The sequence below is a fragment of the Epinephelus fuscoguttatus genome, linkage group LG23 (assembly GCF_011397635.1).
Source record: "Epinephelus fuscoguttatus linkage group LG23, E.fuscoguttatus.final_Chr_v1".
In the NCBI taxonomy this organism is placed as follows: Eukaryota; Metazoa; Chordata; class Actinopteri; order Perciformes; family Serranidae; genus Epinephelus; species Epinephelus fuscoguttatus.
In genome coordinates this window covers 36,884,307-36,905,830 of record NC_064774.1, presented here as the reverse complement: position 1 = coordinate 36,905,830, position 21,524 = coordinate 36,884,307, and the positions used below count along the sequence as shown (strand labels likewise).

Genomic DNA, 21,524 nt, shown 5'->3' with positions numbered 1-21,524 from the left:
GTAGGAGGAGTGTGTTAAAGTACGACCCTTGGAAATGGCCAAAAATGCACAAAAATTGCCAAGTAAATTAAAAATTGCTTACTTGCCTGGATTTAGGGCATGGCTCCAAGAGACTTTTTTGTATGTCTTGGGATGTTGTTTGCCAATTTTCATACCTCTAGGTGAAACATACCACAGGGGATGTTTCGTTGAAGTTTTGTAGGGGGCGCTACAGAGACATTTTTTGAAATCTGAGCACAACACTTGTTGCTAAAAATGCTATTAATTTGGAGGAAAACAAAGAAGAAGAAGCTAGGTTCTTGCGCTGTTGCTCGGCCCCTATTTCCGGGTGTATTTGCGGCTCAGATAAACCATAAAGTTTTCCAGTCTGACTGTGTTTGACTCTTTTGTCTCTTGTTTACGCGGTTGCTTCATATTCTGTTTCACGGAAATGTAAAAAAAAAGCCTCTTGTGGCTGATGACAGGTTTGATACTGTGCTCTTTGGTGGGAGAATGACCTTTACGTTGATTGGGTTGATTCTCATGTTGAAGTTTCCGTGGCAGGTGAAACAGACAAGAAGTGGGATGGATTTGAATGCATCCAGTAAACGATCATTTGCAAACTGTGAAATGTGTCCCATGGAGACTTCAGGCACTCACTGAGAATGTTGAAAGATACAAGTATATTTACTTAAGTAATTTACTTAAGTACAATTTAAGGTACTTGTACTTGAGTTGAGCATTTTCTTTTCATACCACTTACCACTCATACTCCACTCCAGTGGCACTGCTTTACTTCAGTAAAAGATCTGAGTATGTCATCTGTGCTTACTGACAGCATCACTTTCCAAAGCTTGTTTTGTGATTGAATGAATGCTGACATCTGGTTCTACTACTTTTGAACATGTTTTAAAAACTTAGAGTTCAAGCAAGTTTGGAAAATGTGTGTTTCCATTGCAGAACATGAATTCTTTTTGCTGTGTTTCTATTGTTCAGCGATGACCTGCATGATTTCCTGTGTTTGGTCAGGATGTGGTAGGCTACCATGTAAAACTTGTCAGTGGAGGGCTGACAGCATCGACACAGGATGGAGATTGCACCACTCTGCCTAATGCTCTGTGAGTAAAACTTTTGAAAATCAACTTTTTTCTTTTACCATCCAACTCTCATTGACTTATTCTTTCTGGACCTAGCCTTGAAGAGTGTGCTCATAATGCTCAAAAACTCCAGACTTATTTTAGGTATAGTGAGGAGAGCTGTGGTGTCTCAAAAGTCACAGTTTGACTCTGTCTTGAAATGAATAATTTTTAACGATGCAATCATTTTAAATCTTTCTTTATCAATTCTGGACCACTGGAGGACAGAGGAACATTAAAAGAAGCTGTCAGACATAGAGTAACATGATTATCACATTGATGCTATGTTCGTCCACCTGGAGAATAAGTTCAATATTCACTCTCCTTTTGGCTCTGGTTTGGTCTTCACCAACTCCTAAGAAAAACATATGGCTCTTAAACTGCTAGATGTTCCACTTTATTCACAAACTAGTCTCTAACTTTGTCTGCCTGCTGTTTATGGAAAGGTAGTGCACAGTGGTTGTTTGAAACAGGCTGCTCAATGGCTGCTGCTGTAAACCCAAAGCGATGAGCTAAAGGAGGTTAACAAGTTCTGCACAGCTGTGGAGTCAGTGGTTGTTCTCTGTGACAGAGTCATATTGAATACCAGTCCATACCCATGGAGTGCACAGTTGCCCACGTACAGTTTCACATGGTGTGTGTTTGGGATACAGGTCATAGGAAACTGCAGATTAACTAGTCAACTGAACCCATTAAGAAGAGCAATGTGTTTGTGAATTTGATAGTACGATTGCTTTATTGAAAGTACAGTAGATTGACCACATCAGTGAGTAAAAAACGTGGGACGTGGGACAGACAGAATGACTGACTGACAGAATGACACACTGACAGTTTCCGTGATTATGTACAGCATACCATACCATGACTTAGTCATACCAAACATTAGAAACAACACCAACATTGGTCCACAGGGGGAGCCACAGCGATCGGTCGCATTTTAGCCATTTTGAAGCATTTTTCTGTTGTTATAGCGCCACCCAGTTGCCAATTAGAGTTAAATTTCTCCAGTCACCTTGAGGCGTCCTGTTCTACATATCTACCAAGTTTAGTAAAAATCCATATGGCGGTTAGGCCTAGATAAGAAATGAGCTCTCTAGCGCCCCCATTTTGTTTGACATTTTGTCAAATGTGTTCCTCATGAGGAGAGGCATCTCTGTGCAAAGTTTCATGTCTCTACCACATACGGGGCATGAGATATGCTCATTCAAAGTTTGACATTTCAATGGGTTGCTATAGCGCCCCCCTTTGGCCAATTGATGTAATATTGCTTCATTGGCATCCTCCCATGACCCTCTACCACTGTGCCAAATTTCACATGGATTGACCAAGTCAGTGAGGAGAAAAACGTGGAACAGACACACACACAGTTTTCGTCATTATAGAGTAAGATTACTACAAAGTTGATGAATGCAGCTTTACATTTTCGACCTTAACAACAATTAACAACAGCAATGCCTGTATTTAACACATATGATCAGCTGTATATATAAAACTATCTTTAATCGACTGCTAATAATTTCCTGTGTTACCCTATCTGCAGCCACGCTGAGCGTCACTCCCGACAGATCTCAGTTCTTTTTGCATGAAGAAATCTCTCTGAGGTGTGAGGCAAACTCCACCGGCTGGACAGTGAGGAGGAACGCCTCCTCTGAGACATCTCAGGCTTGTAAGTATGGATGGGGAATCCCAGCTGAGTCCTCCTGCACCAACCGAGATGCCTACCCTTCAGACACTGGAGTGTACTGGTGTGAGTCTCAGCAGGGGGCGTGCAGCAACACTGTGAACATTACAGTGGCCGGTAAATACCAAATGTGCATGGATTTTTGCAATTAAACAGACTTTGCAAACACAACAAGTTAGAAATAAAACACAGAAATGTAATCTTCTATATTTCAGCTGGTGTTGTGATCCTGGAGAGCCCCACACGTCCTGTGATGGAGGGAGATAATGTCACACTGCGCTGCTCCTACAAGGAAGAAGACGACGATGAATCGACATCAGATTTCTCTGCTGCATTCTTCCAAAACAATGTTTTCATTGGCAATGAGTCTGCAGGGAAGCTGGTGCTCTCACCAGTGACCAAACTTGCCGAAGGATTCTACAAGTGTGAACACCCGACGAAAGTAAAGTCACCGCAGAGCTGGCTGGCTGTAACAGGTGACATTTTCTGCTTCCTATGTAGAGTAGTCCCACCAACACATTCTCACTCTGACTTAGTCACATGTGCACGTTTGGTCAGGGACTTTCCACGTCCACATATGACGTCCAAGGTACCCTGGGTGTGTTGGTTGTTGACGTTCTGGGACGCCGTGTCAACTTCAGCCTGTTACATGCATTGTCTGTTTTCAAAATACACTTCTGTTTTCACAGGAAATGTACAGTTTGATACAGTCTCTTTCAAAATAAAAGCACTACGTCGGTGCAACACCACAAATTGATTGTAAGTGCTATATTGTAGGCAACTGGACTTGCTTGCGTTTCTTGAAGACATTGCGCCTCTCATCCAAGAAGCTTCTTCAGTTCTAAATGACTGGTGCGGAATCGCAAGCTTTAAACTCAGTGTGGGTGTGAGCCCTTGCAGAGTCGTGAAGGTCACACGTGAGTTGTTGACCCACCTGGCCATCATGCGTGGGCTCACGTGATGTTTTCAAGAAACGCAAGCAAGTCCAGTATGTTTCAATTTGACTACTTAAAAAAGAAAGAAAAGGTGTAAAGTGTTTCTTTAGTGTTTCCCTGTCAACGGCTTTGAGACAGTATTTAAACCTAATCTTGGGAAATAAAACTGATTGTACCTCAGTATTTCTATCTATTATTTGTCAGTTTGAATTACTTGATTCCTTTACTCAATATGACAATTCAACTAGAATTACCATCTCTGTGAACCAGTCAAGATGCAGTTTACATCATGTCTGTCCAGACTCATATTTAGCCAATGCTTCAGATACTGATGTTTCTGCAAAGACGCTATGAAAACATGGATGCTTCACACACACCTTCAACCTGACGGTTCAGATGATCTATACAATCAGCACAGTTTCAAAAGTTCCAAACACACCCATGTTTTTTGATGGTCATAGTGACCTTGACCTTTGACCACCAAATTCTAATCAGTTCATTTTGGGTCCAAGTGGACGTTTGAGCCAAATCTGAAGAAACCCTCTAAAGATGTTCTTGAGGTATCACATGGATGGCACAGATGCAGTGTGTTGGGTTTAGGGGGATATATTGGCAGAAATGGAATATCATATAATAAGTCTGTTTTCTTCAGTGAGTAATCACCTGAAAATGTGAATTGCTGTGTTCTACTTACCTTAGCTGTTTACATGTACATAAGGAGCGGGTCTTTATTAATGGAGACTAGTCCATAGCCACTGGTAGCTTTGTCACCTTCTACCTATGCCAGTCCTCAATGCCTATGTGCAGTTTCACATAGATTGACCACGTCAGTGAGTAGAAAAACGTGGGACACACAGAATGGCTGACTGACAGAATGACACACTGACAGTTTCCGTGATTATGTACAGCATACCATACCATGACTTAGTCATACCAAACATTAGAAACAACACCAACATTGGTCCACAGGGGGAGCCACAGCGATCGGTCGCATTTTAGCCATTTTGAAGCATTTTTCTGTTGTTATAGCGCCACCCAGTTGCCAATTAGAGTTAAATTTCTCCAGTCACCTTGAGGCGTCCTGTTCTACATATCTACCAAGTTTAGTAAAATCCATATGGCGGTTAGGCCTAGATAAGAAATGAGCTCTCTAGCGCCCCCATTTTGTTTGATGGGGTCAATAATGGAGGGGTCCCCTCAGATTATGTGTGGTCATATGCCTACAAAGTTGCGTGGTGATGGGTGAAACCCTTGAGATGTTCTACACCTTTATGTGATGAGCCACGCCCTCCGCAATATTCATTGCCTTATAGAAGCTCAGTTTTAGGAAGTTTTCCAACTTTTGCCAAGAGGGAACTTTAGATATTGCTCCCTAGATTATGTTCACCCAGTTTCATGCAGATCGCTCAAACTTCCTAGGAAGAGATCCATTTGAAGTGTTTTTCAAAAAATTCAAAATGGTGGAAAATCTATATAAGCGGAAGTTATGGGTTCTTGAGGCAAATGTGTTCCTCATGAGGAGAGGCATCTCTGTGCAAAGTTTCATGTCTCTACGACATACGGGGCATGAGATATGCCCATTCACAGTTTGACATTTCAATGGGTTGCTATAGCGCCCCCCTTTGGCCAATTGATGTAATATTGCTTCATTGGCATCCTCCCATGACCCTCTACCACTGTGCCAAATTTCACATGGATTGACCAAGTCAGTGAGGAGAAAAACGTGGAACACACACACACAGAGTTTTGGTCATTATATAGTAATATAAGATCACCGTATCGCACCTCCATGTTTCTACAGTAGTTCAGAACAAACAAACCAAACACTGGCTCCAGACAGGGTCATTTGCGTTTCCGTGTTGGCTACCCTAGTACGAAGCCCAATTGCAATGTGCAGCATTGGAGTTACACTGATTTGTAACATGAAACTACTTTATTCAGTGTTTTTAGGTGTTTAAATCACCTGGTCCATTTGTTTAGGAGAGGAGAAGACCTCTAATTTAGCTCCTGGTGAAAACCTCCTGAACATCTGGGTCAGCGCACATTATCTGTCAACAAACACCGGACAGTTCAGACTGTAACTGAGTATGTGGACAGATTCCTCCACCTAACACTGACAACAAGACTTCCCTTTATTCTTTGTTTTCTTGTTGCACCCTGTTGAGATGATTCATATGACACTAATGGATAAAGGGACAATGTTTCTGAACCTTAATGTAATATTTAAGTGAAAACAGAACTAATTGTGTGTCATGTTTGAATCCTTCTTCCTCACAGTGAGACCTCAGACTCTAGAAGCCCCTCCTCGTCCTGTCATGACTCTGTACAGGCTGATCTGCACCATCCTGCTGTTCATCCTGTTCACAGCCATACTCATAATGTGCATTTACATATACCGCAGGGTGGCTCGAGGTAAGAACACCTCTGAAAATATATGATAATGATAATAATAATAATAATAATAGACTATATTGATCCCAGTATGGATCATATTTTCTGATGGTTTCCTCCACAACGTAGCAGAAAATAGCACTCAAGTTAAGTACAAGTACCTCAAATCTGTACTTAAGCACAAGAATTTAGTATAAAATGAAGGCAACAAAGTTAAGTTTAAGGTGTTTTCTAAAACCTTTACTCTAAACTCGAGATACCGGAAAACCAGAGCCAAGTCCAAACTGAGCCAGCCAACCCACAAATCTCTCTTCGTGACACTGGTCTCAGGTTGTAGCAACACTGAGGTGAAGTCAGCAGCAACAGAGCTGGTTGTCACAGCAACAACAGCGCAGTAGCACTGGTAGAAATCAGGAAGTGAAAGAGGAAGATGATGCTATGTGCGCTCGTCTTAACCCTTTGTCTCCTCTGCTCTCACCTGCAGCTCGAGCTGATGCTGAAAAGAGAGCGTTTGATCATCACGAACTGGAATGAAGACGAAGAAGACGAAGTTGTGGCATTGCTTAAATGCTGACCCATTTTTTTTTTTGTGTAGCAGCTTACATGCACCTAAACGATTTATTTAAAGCAGCTGTTGGCGACCTAAAAAAAAGAAAAAAAAATCTGTCTGTAGCCGCAAAACTTATTTGAGCCTCATACTAAAGATAACACAGCCTTTAAAGTCGAACTTAGCCTATGAGCAGTGATGGCCAAATGAAGCCTCAGGAACCACTTTCTTTATTTTCTGACCCCGCCAGATGGCGCTCTTGGTTTAAAGATAAAAGCTGAAGGACTGGCAATGAAATGTACTTTCAAACCTTTGTTGAACAGACAGCGCCATCTAGTGGCTTCAGAGAATAAAGACAGTGGTTCATGAGGCTTCATTTGGCCATCACTACCTATTACCAATCATCATAGATCTAAATAAGCATTCACTAATATGTTTTAGCACAGGCTGGCTGCATGCAGTGGGCTATTTTTGATTATTTGGAACTTTAACTTTGCAGCATTGCCGATGAAAGCAATCAAATTCTCTATTTTCCTTTGAGACTTTTCCCTCTTTGCATCCGGAATCCACGGCAAGCCAAGCCAGGAAGACTCAAGACTACTCTGGCCCTCGCCAGTGATACTTTCAGAGTAAAAGGCACCAGGCCAGATGTACGACACACAGTTTAGTTGATGAAATGTTCAACATTATTTTTAGATCAGTGTATAAGCTACACATTTTACACTTTAAGAAGGTAAGAGTCACTTTAGGCCTCATGTTCCTTGTTCTTTAAAATGCAAAAAATAAAGAACATGAGGTCTCGGACACCATTTCAGATGGCAAGACCCAGACGAAAAGCATTCACATGTCCAGTTTAGATCTGAGCAAATGACAAATCATCACAAATATAAATACAAATACCACAAATACCATGGACGGATTATGAGACAATGGGCCCCTGGGCACATATATGTAAAAGGCCCCACCACCTCTGCCACATAGAAGCAAGACAAACAGACTTTGTGCTGGTTTTGCCTCATTTTCATTGTTGTTTTTCATCTCTTTGTGATTGTCATGCGACTGGTTTTGTGTCTCTCTGAGGTTGTTGCATGTCTCTTTGTTTATTTTGATGTTTTTCCCATTTCTGTAGTTAATTTGTGTCTCTTTGCGGTTCCTTTGCATCCATTTGAGTCTCTTCTTGGTCAGTATGTGTAAATTTGAGTGACATTTTGTAGGTGAAAGCCAGGAGGCCCCTAACACTTTGGGTCCCTGGACCTGTGTCCATTAGGCCCATTCAGTAATCTGTAAATAACAATTATTGTCTGATGAGGACCAGAATATAGCCAGAAATCACCACAGCCTCCAGTGGCATTCACCTGCAGACAGAGGCGCCATTGAGCCATGAAACTCTGAGTTACAACTGAACCAACCTTGTTACAAGAAGACAAACTTTTCTGCAGAAGAAAATGATCAGTTCTGTTGTCTGTTTCAGGACTCAGACATTTAGGAAAGTCTCTCAGGTTTAATCTCATGTTTTGCTTTCATTCCTTTTTTAGTAAATTAATGTGTAGAAACTTTGATAAATGTTGTGAAGCCGCACTGAAGGTGTTTCTGATCAGTGTCAAATCAGTTTTGATGGTGATGCTTTCTTTACTGATCTCAGCTTTTTGTTGAGAAACATTCACACAGATTGTAAAATGTAAAGATGATCAACAGCACATTATTGTCTCACGCCACCTAGTGAGCATTTTGGTGTAAAATGCTTTCACCAACTAGACAGACTACTGAAATTAATACATCACTTTTAAACATCCTTATTTCCTAAAACATGAAAACAAATTTTGTAATCGTACATTTAATCAATAAAAGAAAAGACAGAAAAAGAGACAAAGACATCCTGCACTGTGACCTTTATTTGCTGATGCTGAAGCTGAAAACAAAAACACATAAAGATCATTTCAGACTAGACATCACTGTGAGAGCTAAGAGCTCCGTAGAACTGAAAAATCCTTTCGCTTTGGTGACACCTGAACCCATCATTTCATCACTTTCCTCAAACTATACTTTTTATATTTTATATTTAATTGTTAATAGTGTTTGCTTTTTATACTTTTACTTTTATGTATTTTATACTCTTTGTTATGCACCAATACACCAAGCCAAATTCCTTGTATGTGAAAACCTGCAATAAAACCGATTCTGATTCTCTGCTGCTTGTCCCACAGATTTAAGGGGGATTTGGCGATTTGCAATATTTGCCCCCAAAGAATTGCTTAACAATGTTTCTTAAATGTTTTTTGTTTCATTTTTAAAATCTCTCAACATCAGAAACTTTATGAAACAAAATATCAAGAATGATTTCAGCAGGTTCGCTCAATTTTGACTCTCTATACAAATGCAGTATCAAAGATTGTCCAGCAGATGTCTCCATTCTACCGGTTTCAGTGAACCTGAATTAAATGTGTTGCATGTCTGCATCTGCACTTCTGCCTCCTGCGTAGTAACTAGTTACATGGAACAGAGTTAAGTAATAAATTACAAAATAAATGTCATTGTAAGTGGGCAGGAGTACTCACCTGGGCGCTGATCTTAAGGCCCGTAGAGTCAGAACAGTGTTACATGGTGATCTCTGATTTAGGATGGCTTTACCCTGATCCCTCTCAAAGCCCTGTTCACTATGTCATGAAACTAATTGCCAACATGTATCAATCATGATCATGTCTGGTCCCAGTGTAGTAACACCCTTTAGCCACCAGATGGAGGCATAGACAGGTCTAAAATCATTCTGTCACACCACTGTAATAGTAATAATGACAATAATTATTATTACTATTATTATCATTATCATTATCTATTTGTATATTTATGTATGGTCAGCAGAAACTAATTTAACACTGTGACAACAAATAAATAATGGCATACAGTTTAACCATTGCTCCCATTATTTTAGTTATAAAAACCAAAGTTACACTCCACTAACATGAATCAGCTGCCAAAAAAAGTCACTGCAGATGAATTATCTGAGACCATCAAAGCTGCAGTAATAATATTAATTGCAGTTGGAATAAAGCAAGCAACACATGACGTCCAGTTTAGGATGATTAATCATAATTTTCTCCCAACATAAAATCAGTACTTGGAAATATGAACAGTTGTATCTCTCCATAGATGTGACTTCATGAGCAGAGGAAATCTCTCTAATTTAGGCTAATTTATACAATGTAAAATGCCATAGACTTGTGCTAATAACATTAGCATGTTGTATTTGTGGAGGAAATGTGTTTAGTATAAGACAGTTGTTTTGTCTGTGGATGCCGCGAGTTATAATGGAGCTCATTTGTGTCTATTAAGCCATGTTTAATGTGTGTTTAATGTGTATGTAATGTGTTTAATGTGTGTTTAATGTGTATTTAATGTGTGACTAATGTGTTTAATGTGTATTTAATGTGTTTAATGTGTGTTTATTGTATTTAATGTGTGTTTAATGTTTTTAATGTGTGTTTAATGTGTGTTTAATGTTTTTAATGTGTATTTAATGTGTTTAATGTGTGTTTATTGTGTTTGATGTATGTTTAATGTGTTTATTGTGTGTTTAATGTTTTTATTGTGTGTTTAATGTGTTCAATGTGTGTTTAATGTTTTTAATGTGTATTTAATGTGTTTAATGTGTGTTTATTGTGTTTATTGTGTGTTTAATGTTTTTAATGTGTGTTTAATGTGTTTAATTTGTTTATTGTGTGTTTCATGTTTCTATATACAAGATAATGGCTTTTCATTGGCTGTCCACTATAATCAATAATAAATGATGTCACATTAAACTGATCAACACACTCATGTTTCATGATACAATAATATATTTGGTTATATCTAGTATTTTAACAGTGTGGTATCAGTACTTTTACTGCAGTAAACTATCTGTGAGAGCAGGTCAGGTGACCACAGGGTGGGTGTCAGATTGGACTTTCCAAAGTTACACACATGCACGTATGCACACACACACACACACACAGGGAGACACACTGAAAACACCCAGACGGATGGACGTAGAGAGAGAAGACAGAGAGGAGGAATAAACGAGGTTAGTGGATCACCTTAACTCAAGTGTTTGTTATTGATCAGCTGATTGATCAACTCCAGCGATCTGTGACTTTAAATCTGTTTTTAACTCCTCAGACTCGAAAATTACTTTTTGAATAAGAAATCGTCGTCCATTTGAAACTGTCATGTTGGACAGACACCTGTTGTTACACTGATAAATCACACACCTTAAATCATTGCAGTGAGAGTGTCAGCTGAAGACTTACAGAGAGTTAAAGCAGCCTCGCTGTCGATGTGTGTGTGTGTGTGTGTGTGTGTGTGTGTGTGTGTGTGTGTGTGTCTGTGTGTGTGTGTGTGTCTGTGTTTACTTAGCTGTTAATAAAGTTAACCAGATCAAACACCACTGTGACCTCTGACCCCTGTGAGGGAGGAGCCAATCACAGTGAGTCTGATCTGTGATTATTGATCTGTGGCGGATGGAAAACATTCAGATCTGTTTATGAGACGTCAAGGAGAAATGACAACATTTCAATATTTGAATAAAGTTTAATAAAGACGGATGATAATGATAATTATATAATTATATATTTAATAATTATTATGATTATTATTATTATTATTATCATTATCATTTTATTTTTGAATCAAAGTTGTTGTTTTTTTGTTGTTTTTTTCTGAATAAAAATATTTCATCGTGGTTACTTTTTACCTTACAGGTCATCGTCATGGACACCGTCAGGACTCGTCTGACTCAGGTGAGCCACAGGTGAGACACCCAGAGACCAGCCCCTCCCCCTCTCGTCTGCAACTATGGTTACAGCTATCTCTCTCTCTCTCTCTCTCTCTCTGGTCAGTCTCCTTCAGTGGGCGGGGCCGAGGATGAGGAGGTAGGAGGAGCTCAGAGGGTGGAGATGAGGTTTGTGACACGAGAGGAGGAGGAGGAGGCGGGGCAGGGCAGTGACATCACAGCACTGGTGCTGCCTTATCGCCACGGTTACCGCAAAGCCAGCGTGTTCCTGTGTGTGTGTGTGGTTGTCGTCGTCTTTGTCATCGGTAAACACACACACACACACACACACGCATTCTTTCACTGACTAGTTTGATCATGTGATTAAAGTGGGCGTGGTCTGTCTCTCGTAGCATTTCTATTGGCCTACGCAGTGTTTGGTGCGCGGCTCCATTGCTCCCAGGTGAAGGGGCTGGGGGAGGAGGATGAGGAGCGTGGGGGCGGGGCTAAACCACCTGCAGAGGGAGGGGCGGGGCTTTATCTGGGAGAGCTGAGGGTGATGATGAGGAGGCTGCTGCAGGATGAAGACATCCACGACACTGTCAGGTGATTATACATCTATATTACGACTCAGTCCCACAGACACCGTCCAAATGTGGATTAATCCGCCAATGAAAATAGTCCCTAACAAAGATTGTTTGATAAAAGCTAAAGTGAGCAGCTGTTTGAGGGAATCACTGATCAATGTATTGATTTGTGTTTTTAAAGATCTTCAGGAGGAACCAATGAGAGACAGAAACAGACTATGAGGGTTGAGGGATGAACGGGTGAAGGGAAAAAATGAGGGTCTGAAGATGAAGAGATGAGGGAATGAGAGATGGATAGATAAGTGGTCAGGGCAAAGGGCGAGGGTTTAGGGATGAAGGACGAGGAATGAGAGAATGAGGGTCAAGGGACAAGGGGATGAAGGGATGAGGGTTGAAGGATGAAAGGCTGAGGGTCAAGGGGCAAAGAGATTAAAGGATGAGGGTTTAGGGATGAATGGATAAGGAATGAAGAATGAGAGAATGAGGGTCAAGGGGCAAAGAGATGAAGGGATGAGGGTTTAGGGATGAATGGATAAGGAATGAGGAATGAGAGAATGAGGGTCTAGGGGCAAAGTGATGAAGAGATGAGGGTTTAGGCATGAGGGATGAATGGATGAAGGGTGAGGAATTAAAGGATGAGGGTCAGGGGGCAAGGAGATGAAGAGATGAAGGTTTAGGGATGAATGGATAAGGAATGAGGAATGAGAGAATGAGGATCAAGGGGCAAAGAGATGAAGAGATTAGGGTTTAGGCATGAGGGATGAATGGATGAAGGGTGAGGAATTAAAGGATGAGGGTCAGGGGGCAAAGAGATGAAGGGATGAGGGTTTAGGGATGAATGGATAAGGAATGAGGAATGAGAGAATGAGGGTCAAGGGGCAAAGAGATGAAGGAATGAGGGTTTAGGGATAAATGGATGAAGGGTGAGTGATGAAAGGATGAGAGTCTAGGGATGAGGGGTGTTGAAGGATAAGCGTTGAGGGGATGAGGAGATAATAAGTGAGGAATGAAGGGATGACGGTCAAGGGATGAATAGATAAGGAGGTCAAAGGGATGAGGGATGAAGGTATGAGGGTTGAGGGATGAATGGGTGAAGGGAGAGGCATGAAAAAAATTAGGGTCTGGGGATGAAGAGATGAGGGGATGAAGGATGAGGGATGAATAGAAAAGGGGTCAGGGTGTGGAGGGATGAGGGATGAAGGGATGAATGGAAAAGGGGTGAGGAATGACAGGATGAGGGTCAGGGGCAAAGAGATAAAGGGATGAGATTTTAGGGATGAAGGGATGAGGGGTGAGGGATGAAAAGATGAGGGCTGGGGGGATGAGGGGATTAAGGGTGAGGAATGAATGGATGAGGAATGAAGGGATGAGGGATAAAGGGATGAGGGTCAAGCAATGAACGGAAGATAGTTCAGGGTTGAGGGTCTTGGGCTAAAGGAGGAGGGATGAGTGGATGAGGGGATGAAGGCTGAGGAATAAATGGACGAGGATGAAAGGATGAGGTCAAGGGGTGCTTCCACTGACAATAAATGGGAGGTGTGGAAAGGACGGATCCTGTGGACACTTTTGGTCTTTTTGTCCACTCGTCAGAAGGAGTCCTGTTGTTGTTGGTATCTGAGTTTTGTCCCGTCGAGTGTTTGTGTTTGTCTCCATCAGTCGAGTCAGCAGAGCCAATCATCCTCCAGGTTCCTCAGAGGGGACGTCTCTGGCCTCAGAGATCCTGCGCCGCTTCAAACTGCTGCAGATGGATCACACCTGGACCGAGTCTCTGTACGCCACGCTGCAGTTCCCCCACAGGTAGACGCTGCAGAGGTCACTCAGAGGTCACAGATTGATGACAGAGAGTACAGCCTGTTTGTTTATTTGTTTGTTTGTTTGTGTTCAGGTCTCAGAGGAGCTCTCTGTCGCTGGTGGACTCTACAGGACTGATCTCAGAACAGATCTCTCTGAACCCATCTGACTTCTGTCCATACAGCGCCACAGGAAGTGCCACGGTGAGACAGTGAGTCAGGATGTCTTGTCATCATGGTAACCACAAACCCCGGTATCATTACCTGTCTCTCTCTGTCTGCAGGGGGGCGTGGTCTATGCTAACTACGGCCGCCCGGAGGATTTTAATTGGCTGAAGAGTGCGGGTGTATCTGTGGTTGGCTGTGTGGTGGTGATGCGTGTTGGAGGCGGGGTCAGTTTTGCTGAGAAGGTGTGGTTGGCTGAGAAGAGCGGGGCAAGTGGAGCTTTGATCTACCCCGACCCGGCTGACCTGCCGCAGGACCCCGACGCCGGCCTGAACGCACACACCGCGTGTCCGAACATGTAAAGCACACATAGAAACACACACCTGTTATGTGCCTTCCTGCTCCCAACCAATCAGCATCTCCCTCTGTGTCGCCCAATCACAGGTCCACCTGGGGTCAGGTGACCCCTTCACCCCTGGCTTCCCGTCCTTCAATCATACTCAGTTCCCGTCCATCCAGTCCTCCGGCCTGCCGCTCATCCCAGCCCTGCCAATCAGTGCCACAGTAGCTGCCAAGCTGCTCAGGTGAGCCCCGCCCCCTCAGCTCACCTGCTCAGGTGTTACTGTGACCTCACCAGGTTTTTCTGTGTCTCAGCCAGCTGTCAGGTCCATCCTGTCCTTCGTCATGGCGGAGTCGACTGCCATATGTGCGCTGTGTGGTCGGTCCAGAGTTCAGCTCCGGACGCAGAGTCAAGATGTCGGTCCACAACGTCATGACACCAGTCCTGCTAAACAACATCTTCTCATCTCTGGAGGGCCGAGACGAGCCAGGTAAGTGTGTCCCTGTAAAGTGGTCTCTGAACTATGTCCCTGTAAGGTACTCTCTGAACTGTGTCCCTGTGAGGTACTCTCCTACTAGGTCCCTGTAAGATAAACCAGTCTCCCTCTGCCTTTCTGTCAGACCAGTACATCATACTGGGAGCTCAGAGGGACTCACTGGGTCCAGGAGCTGCGAAGTCTGGAGTTGGAACAGCGATCCTTCTGGAGCTGGCTCGGACCTTCTCTGCCATGGTGAAGAATGGTGAGTCTCACCTGGATACAGGTGTACTTCCTGTGGTGTAGACAAGGCCATAGTATTAAGATGTTAGCAGGTGGTTACGAAGCGGTTGCTAGGACATTCTATGCTGCGTCTGATGTGAACAGTGTATTTGCAGTGTGGTGACAGTGCACAGTGTTGGTTTCATTGTGTATCTGTATGTGCGCAGGTTTCAGCCCCAGGCGCAGTTTGCTGTTTGTCAGCTGGGATGGTGGAGATTTTGGGAACGTTGGAGCAACTGAATGGCTGGAGGTTCGTCCAATCACAGAGTAGAAAACACATTACAGTACACACCACAGAGGAAGAAGGAGTAAACAAACTCAATGATTCTGTGGCAGGGCCGCGTCGCCGTGTCTTTGATCTTCGGTTTTCCAGTGGACCGTTCGAGCAAGTCTGGCTTCTCTGCTGCTAACGCTGCTGCCGGGATACAGCGGAGGAGGAGCCGGCTGCTAATGCTATGTACTGGGACACTGCTAATGCTGCTTGCCGTGCTGCTAACATTTGTTTCTCAAAGAAATCAGTCGGGTCGATGACCCACCTGCACATGGGCTACAATGTATGATCGAAAATGAATAACAATTGAAAGTATTCGAAATGTCCATCCCCGTCTAGCTATGATGCTAGTTTGCCAACTTTGGCTAAAGCTTACCTGTCGAGGAGAAAAGTAGCCACTTCGACATCCGATTTCAAATTCTTATCTGCTTTAAACCGTCTCCACCGTTCAAAGGCATCTCCTATATAGACCTTCGCTTTGCCTCGAGTTTTGTCTTGGCGTTTTTGGGAATCATAATGAGGTCATTGGGGTTTTGTCGCACCGTCAGCCATTGTAGCTCAGTGTTAACTGTAACTGATGCTGAGACTCTACTGACTGCGTGACTGGTAGACGGCGGTGGGTGGGGCAACAGGCCAAAACACAAATTCAAAACATAAACATGATTTGCGGACTGTAAAAATGTTTTTTAAATGTGAATATTCTGGCTGTATTATTGTTGTCCGTGAGATCAGTATGTTATATTCAATTCAATTCAATTCAATTTTATTTATAAAGCCCAATATCACAAATCACAATTTGCCTCACAGGGCTTTACAGCATACGACATCCCTCTGTCCTTATGACCCTCACAGCGGATAAGGAAAAACTCCCCCAAAAAAACCCTTTAACGGGGAAAAAAAACGGTAGAAACCTCAGGAAGAGCAACTGAGGAGGGATCCCTCTTCCAGGACGGACAGACGTGCAATAGATGTCGTACAGAACAGATCAACATGATAAATTAACAGTAATCCACATGACACAATGAGACAGAGAGAGAGAGAGAGAGAGAGAGAGAGAGAGAGAGAGAGAGATGCAGGTAATGATAGTAGCTTACAACAACATTATTGAAAGTAATAATATTATAGTTATAGTTCTGGCTACTGTGGTACAATATGTTGAAAGTATGTATTAATATCTGGCAGTATACATGTGTGACAATAGTCGTGTATAATAACAGTAGAAGTATGACTAATGACTAATGATGGCAGCAGCAGCAGCAGGAGGCATCTGGCGGGACCACGGCAGCAGCACAACCACACACGTCACGCTGTCCAGGCACCGCTGTGATATGAGTTAATCTGAGAGACAGTGGAGCACAAAGGCTCCGGAGAAGAAGCCGAGTTAGTGACATCCAGAATGGCCAGGTTAGCTAGATGCAGTAATAGGATACGAGAGAGAGAGAGAGAGAGAGAGAGAGAAGGAGAGAAGGTGCCCAGCGTATTATAGAGGGATCCTCCGGCAGACTAGGCCTAAGTCAGCCTAACTAGGGGCTGGTACAGGGCAAGCCTGAGCCAGCCCTAACTATAAGCTTTATCAAAGAGGAAAGTCTTAAGTCTAGTCTTAAATGTGGAGACGGTGTCTGCCTCCCGGACCGTAATAGGAAGATGATTCCACAGGAGAGGAGCCTGATAGCTGAAGGCTCTGGCTCCTGATCTACTTTTGGAGACTTTAGGGACCACGAGTAACCCTGCGTTCTCAGAGAGCAGAGTTCTGGTGGGATAATATGGCACTATGAGCTCTCTAAGATATGATGGAGCTTGACCATTTAGAGCTTTATAAGTTAACAGTAGGATTTTAAATTCAATTCTGGATTTTAGAGGGAGCCAGTGCAGAGAAGCTAAAACAGGAGAGATATGATCGCTTTCTTAGTTCCTGTTAGTACACGTGCTGCTGCATTCTGAATTAGCTGGAGAGTTTTTAAGGACTTACTAGAGCTACCTGATAATAGAGAGTTACAGTAATCCAGCCTAGAGGTAACAAAAGCGTGGACCAATTTTTCTGCATCTTTCGGGTCAGGATAGGCCTAATTTTCACAATATTCGTAGATGAAAAATGCAGTCCGTGAGGTTTGTTTTAAATGAGAATTAAAAGACAAATCTTGATCAAATGTTACTCCGAGGTTTCTTACGGTAGTGCTAGAGGCCAGAGCAACGCCATCTAGAGAAACTATGTCATCAGATAAAGAGTCTCTGAGTTGTTTGGGGCCAAGAACAATAACTTCAGTTTTGTCTGAATTTAACATCAGGAAATTGGTGCTCATCCAGGTTTTTATGTCTTTAAGGCAGTTATGGAGTTTAGTTAATTGATTACTTTCTTCTGGCTTCATAGATAAATACAACTGTGTATCATCCGCATAACAATGGAAATTTATAGAGTGATTTCTAATGATGTTACCTAAAGGAAGCATATATAGAGTAAATAGGATTGGTCCGAGCACAGAACCTTGCGGAACTCCAAAACAAACTTTGGTACGTAAGGATGATTCATTATGAACGTGAACAAACTGAAAACGATCAGATAAATAAGATTTAAACCAGCTCAGTGCAGAACCTTTTAGGCCAATTAAGTGTTCCAGTCTCTGCAGTAGAATTTGATGGTCAATTGTATCAAACGCCGCACTAAGATCTAATAAAACAAGTACAGAGATGAGTCCTTTGTCTGAAGCAATCAGAAGGTCATTTGTAATTTTAACTAGTGCTGTCTCAGTGCTATGATGCACTCTAAATCCTGACTGAAATTCCTCAAATAAATTATTATCCTGGAGAAAATCACACAGCTGGTCTGCGACTACTTTCTCAAGGATCTTTGACATAAAGGGAAGATTAGATATTGGTCTATAGTTGGCTAACACCTCTGGATCCAGGGTGGGCTTTTTTAGGAGAGGTTTAATTACAGCTACCTTAAAAGACTGTGGTACATAGCCTGTTAATAAGGATATATTGATCATATCTAATATATGAGTGTTAACTAAAGGAAAGACCTCCTTAAGTAGCCTAGTTGGGATGGGGTCTAAGAGACACGTTGATGATTTGGATGAAGAAATCAATGCGGTCAGTTCTTGAAGAGAAATTGGGGAGAAGCAATCTAAATATATATTAGGTCTTACAGCTGTGTTTGAGGTTAGATAGGTGCTATCTGAGGACAGGAGGTTAGGAGGATTTTACGACTATTTGCTTTAGATTTCTTACATATAGCTCCTTTAAGAACACCTTGTGAGGATTTCTTTAAATGTTCACTTGACTGAAGAATTCTGGGACACATCCATCAGGACTGAGTCCTATAGCAGCTAATGACGGAGCGGACGAGAAGCAGCTGTAAAGTTATGATCTGCCCAGGGGGCATGAGTGGCTGCAGTGAACACACAACTAGGTGTCTGACACCATTCAAAAGGAAATATTAGAAATTTTGGCACATGCAGTCCAGAGATAAACTGTCTGAGGCGAGAGAGCGCACATTCTTTGGACTAACAGAACCATCAATGTAAGAACGTCTGAGTAGTTTTCCTGTAGCTCCTCGACCCAATCAACAGAACAAATGTTTGAATTGGAGGTTTCTGCTGTGGTTAATATGTTGAGGCACAAAAAAACCCTGGTTATGGTTCAGAAAAAAAATCCTGTTTAGGCTTAAAATACACATTTGGTTGGCACAACCACCCCTGGAAAAGCTACTGATGTCTCACTAAAAACCAACCAGTTTTATTGTTTGTTGGTCTCCAACAGTGATCTGCAGCTGTCTCGCCTGAGCACATTCACACACATAGTCGTGTGTGTGCACATTTCTACTGCACAGTGACAGTATGTTCCCGCGCACATGTTCATCAGCAACGTTGTGGATGAAACTGAAAGGAGGGTGGTGAGTGTCAGACACATGAATGAGAGCAGCGGTCATTGGCTCTCACCTCCAGCTGTTCTGTTGGCTGTCAGATGAGGAGAAGGAACAGCTGAGATGAACTGCAGGCTGTTGTCCACAGCTGGCAGCTGTAGTGAAGCACTTGCTTTGCTTCTAGAGGCCCGATTCACGGCGCTCTGAGTTATTCATAACCTAAACAAACATTACATACAATAGTCCACCTTCTGACTCTATCACTCTCTGTCTCACACACCACATCAACTCTCTGCTGAGTCATCCCTCTGACCTCTGACCCTGTAGTTGTCGTGGTAACATGTGCGCTCTGTGTTCCAGGGTTACCTGTCCATGCTGCACCTGAAGGCTGTGGCCTACTTCAGTCTGGATCAGGCTGTCATGGGTAACGCACAGCTATCAGCCAATCACAGGAGACCTTCTTTAATGTGTCAAGCAGCCAATTAAAGAGATGAAATAAATAACCTTCTGTCTGTGTGTGTGCAGGTGATGATGTCCTGTCAGCGTACTCCAGTCCTCTGCTAGTCGACCTGCTGGATGCTGCCATCAGACAGGTGAACACTGAGAGATGATGTCTAATGGGTTATTTATTAGAGACATAGAGTGTTGGATTTTTTGCCAATATTTTCCAGCCCATTTAAGTCTGAAATAGGTCAGACTGAAATCGTACTGAGTTAAATTTCTTAAAGTCGGACTAACACACCCAGATCATGTGACTCCTGCATGTATACAGGTGCTCTGAGCATGCCCACAGTTTCCGCGGCTTTGACCCAGAAGTCCAATAGTATTAAATGTGTGTAAGAGAAGAAGAAGCCGGTAACAACATGGAGAAATCTACATCCAGAGCCGTGACTTTTTGGACGGACCAAATGTACAGAGCTGTAAAGTTGTCCACCATGGTAGCAGTTAGCTGCTAGCTAACCGTAGCTAACTTGTTTGTCCATTGTTTGGTCTGTGACGTAATAGGTCAACAGGAAAAAGGTCCAGTACTAACAAGCTGAAAGGGGCATATCTCCACCTATCGTAGAGGAGTCGCACATACTTGGCTCAATAAATGGATTCCCCTCCTGTGAACGTCCTGAGTGATTCTGACTGTTGGAGAAAAACTACCTTCAAGTGAGACCGTGCATGTAGATGTGCTAAAAATGCAACAAGAATATCTTTCAGTTTACCTTAGGTATGCCTTGAATAGATGTTCAAGGTGAATTTAGGTGAATTTAACAGGACTGGTAGGAGGTGTTAATAGACTTGGATGACACTCATCCCTAGGAAATCATGACAGAAGCTTCAACGAGGGCAAATTCGACCATTTATAGTCACATACTTACATCATTCATATTGTGCTGATGCTGTTATTTCATTTTAAAGCCACTGTCTACCAATGACATGCTGATGTTATTGTGCACCTCTAAGATTTCTTTACATCAGTGTTGCTTTGGCTTCATGTCACATGTTGTCATGTCGTGGTGTTAATGTGTGAAGGTGGAGCATCCGAGACATGCAGGTCAGACCATCTTCAGTCAGGCGGAGAGGGAGGGGGGCAGCTGGAGGATGTGAGATACCCCACAAACACTCAGCATCACATCCGTCACTAAATAATGTTTTGTAAAGAAGAAGATTGACCTCATGTATGATTGAACCTTTCCTCCTCAGAATGAAGCCACTATACCTGAACAGTGGAGCGTACAGCTTCACAGCGTTTGCAGGAGTTCCGGCTATGGAGCTCAGATTCACTGAGGTAAACTGACACTGCGTCATGTTCATGTGGTCACATCAAACTGTGCTTAATGTCATGTCAGTGTGTGGAGTCATGTGTACTCGGTGTACAGGTCTACTTGTTACAGGCAGATGAGTGATGAATTCTGTGTCTGTCTCTTAAGGAGCGAGTGTACCCATTCGTCAACACGCCATTGGACACCACCTCTCGCCTACAGGAGGTGCTGGGGGGTCGTCTGGGGGTCACAGGACGGAGCTTAGGGGAGCTGGTTGGGGAGATGGTGCTGCGATTGGCCCACGACCACATCCTGCCGCTACGCATCGATTCCTACGCTCAGGCAGTGCTGCAGTTCAGCGCTCAGCTGAACAAACACTCTGCTGAGCTGCAGGTACGCTCTCTGACCTCACCTGAGTCACTGTGCTGACAGGTGTCATCATGGCTGCTGTGTTTTTGTATTGTTTTGAAAAGACAGAGGTGTACTGATTAAATTTTCTACTGTCTCTCTGTCTTCAGTCCAGAGGTTTGTCTCTCAGTGGGTTTTCAGTGCAAGAGAGATTACAGCCGAGCAGCGAGACACTGCAGA

The 21,524-nt window shown here is 42.9% G+C and overlaps 3 protein-coding genes across 3 annotated transcripts in view; all 3 read left to right on the top strand.

Annotated features, from left to right (window-relative positions):
• Window positions 1–1,026: 1,026 nt before the first annotated feature.
• On the top strand, window positions 1,027–8,031 carry LOC125883716 (uncharacterized). The gene is made up of 5 exons (XM_049568198.1): window positions 1,027–1,097; window positions 2,656–2,913; window positions 3,012–3,272; window positions 6,009–6,143; window positions 6,607–8,031. The coding sequence occupies exons 1-5, from the start codon at window positions 1,067–1,069 to the stop codon at window positions 6,654–6,656; spliced, it is 735 nt and encodes a 244-aa protein (XP_049424155.1). The 5' UTR covers window positions 1,027–1,066; the 3' UTR covers window positions 6,657–8,031.
• A 2,612-nt stretch (window positions 8,032–10,643) lies between these two features.
• LOC125883471 (transferrin receptor protein 2-like) lies at window positions 10,644–21,365 on the top strand. The gene is made up of 16 exons (XM_049567753.1): window positions 10,644–10,726; window positions 11,403–11,441; window positions 11,541–11,739; window positions 11,827–12,019; window positions 13,657–13,797; window positions 13,886–13,994; window positions 14,075–14,301; window positions 14,372–14,539; window positions 14,610–14,785; window positions 14,916–15,035; window positions 15,220–15,302; window positions 19,546–19,609; window positions 19,711–19,778; window positions 20,707–20,777; window positions 20,878–20,962; window positions 21,105–21,365. Exons 2-16 carry the CDS (start codon window positions 11,412–11,414, stop codon window positions 21,363–21,365), a joined length of 1,995 nt encoding a protein of 664 aa, XP_049423710.1. The 5' UTR covers window positions 10,644–10,726; window positions 11,403–11,411.
• Window positions 21,366–21,376: 11 nt separating this feature from the next.
• The window catches only part of LOC125883470 (uncharacterized), a 39,042-nt gene continuing 38,894 nt past the window's right edge, over window positions 21,377–21,524 (top strand). The window contains exons 1-2 of the mRNA XM_049567752.1: window positions 21,377–21,385; window positions 21,455–21,461. Coding sequence (XP_049423709.1) covers window positions 21,377–21,385; window positions 21,455–21,461 — 16 coding nt within the window. The remainder of the gene's footprint in view (window positions 21,386–21,454; window positions 21,462–21,524) is intronic.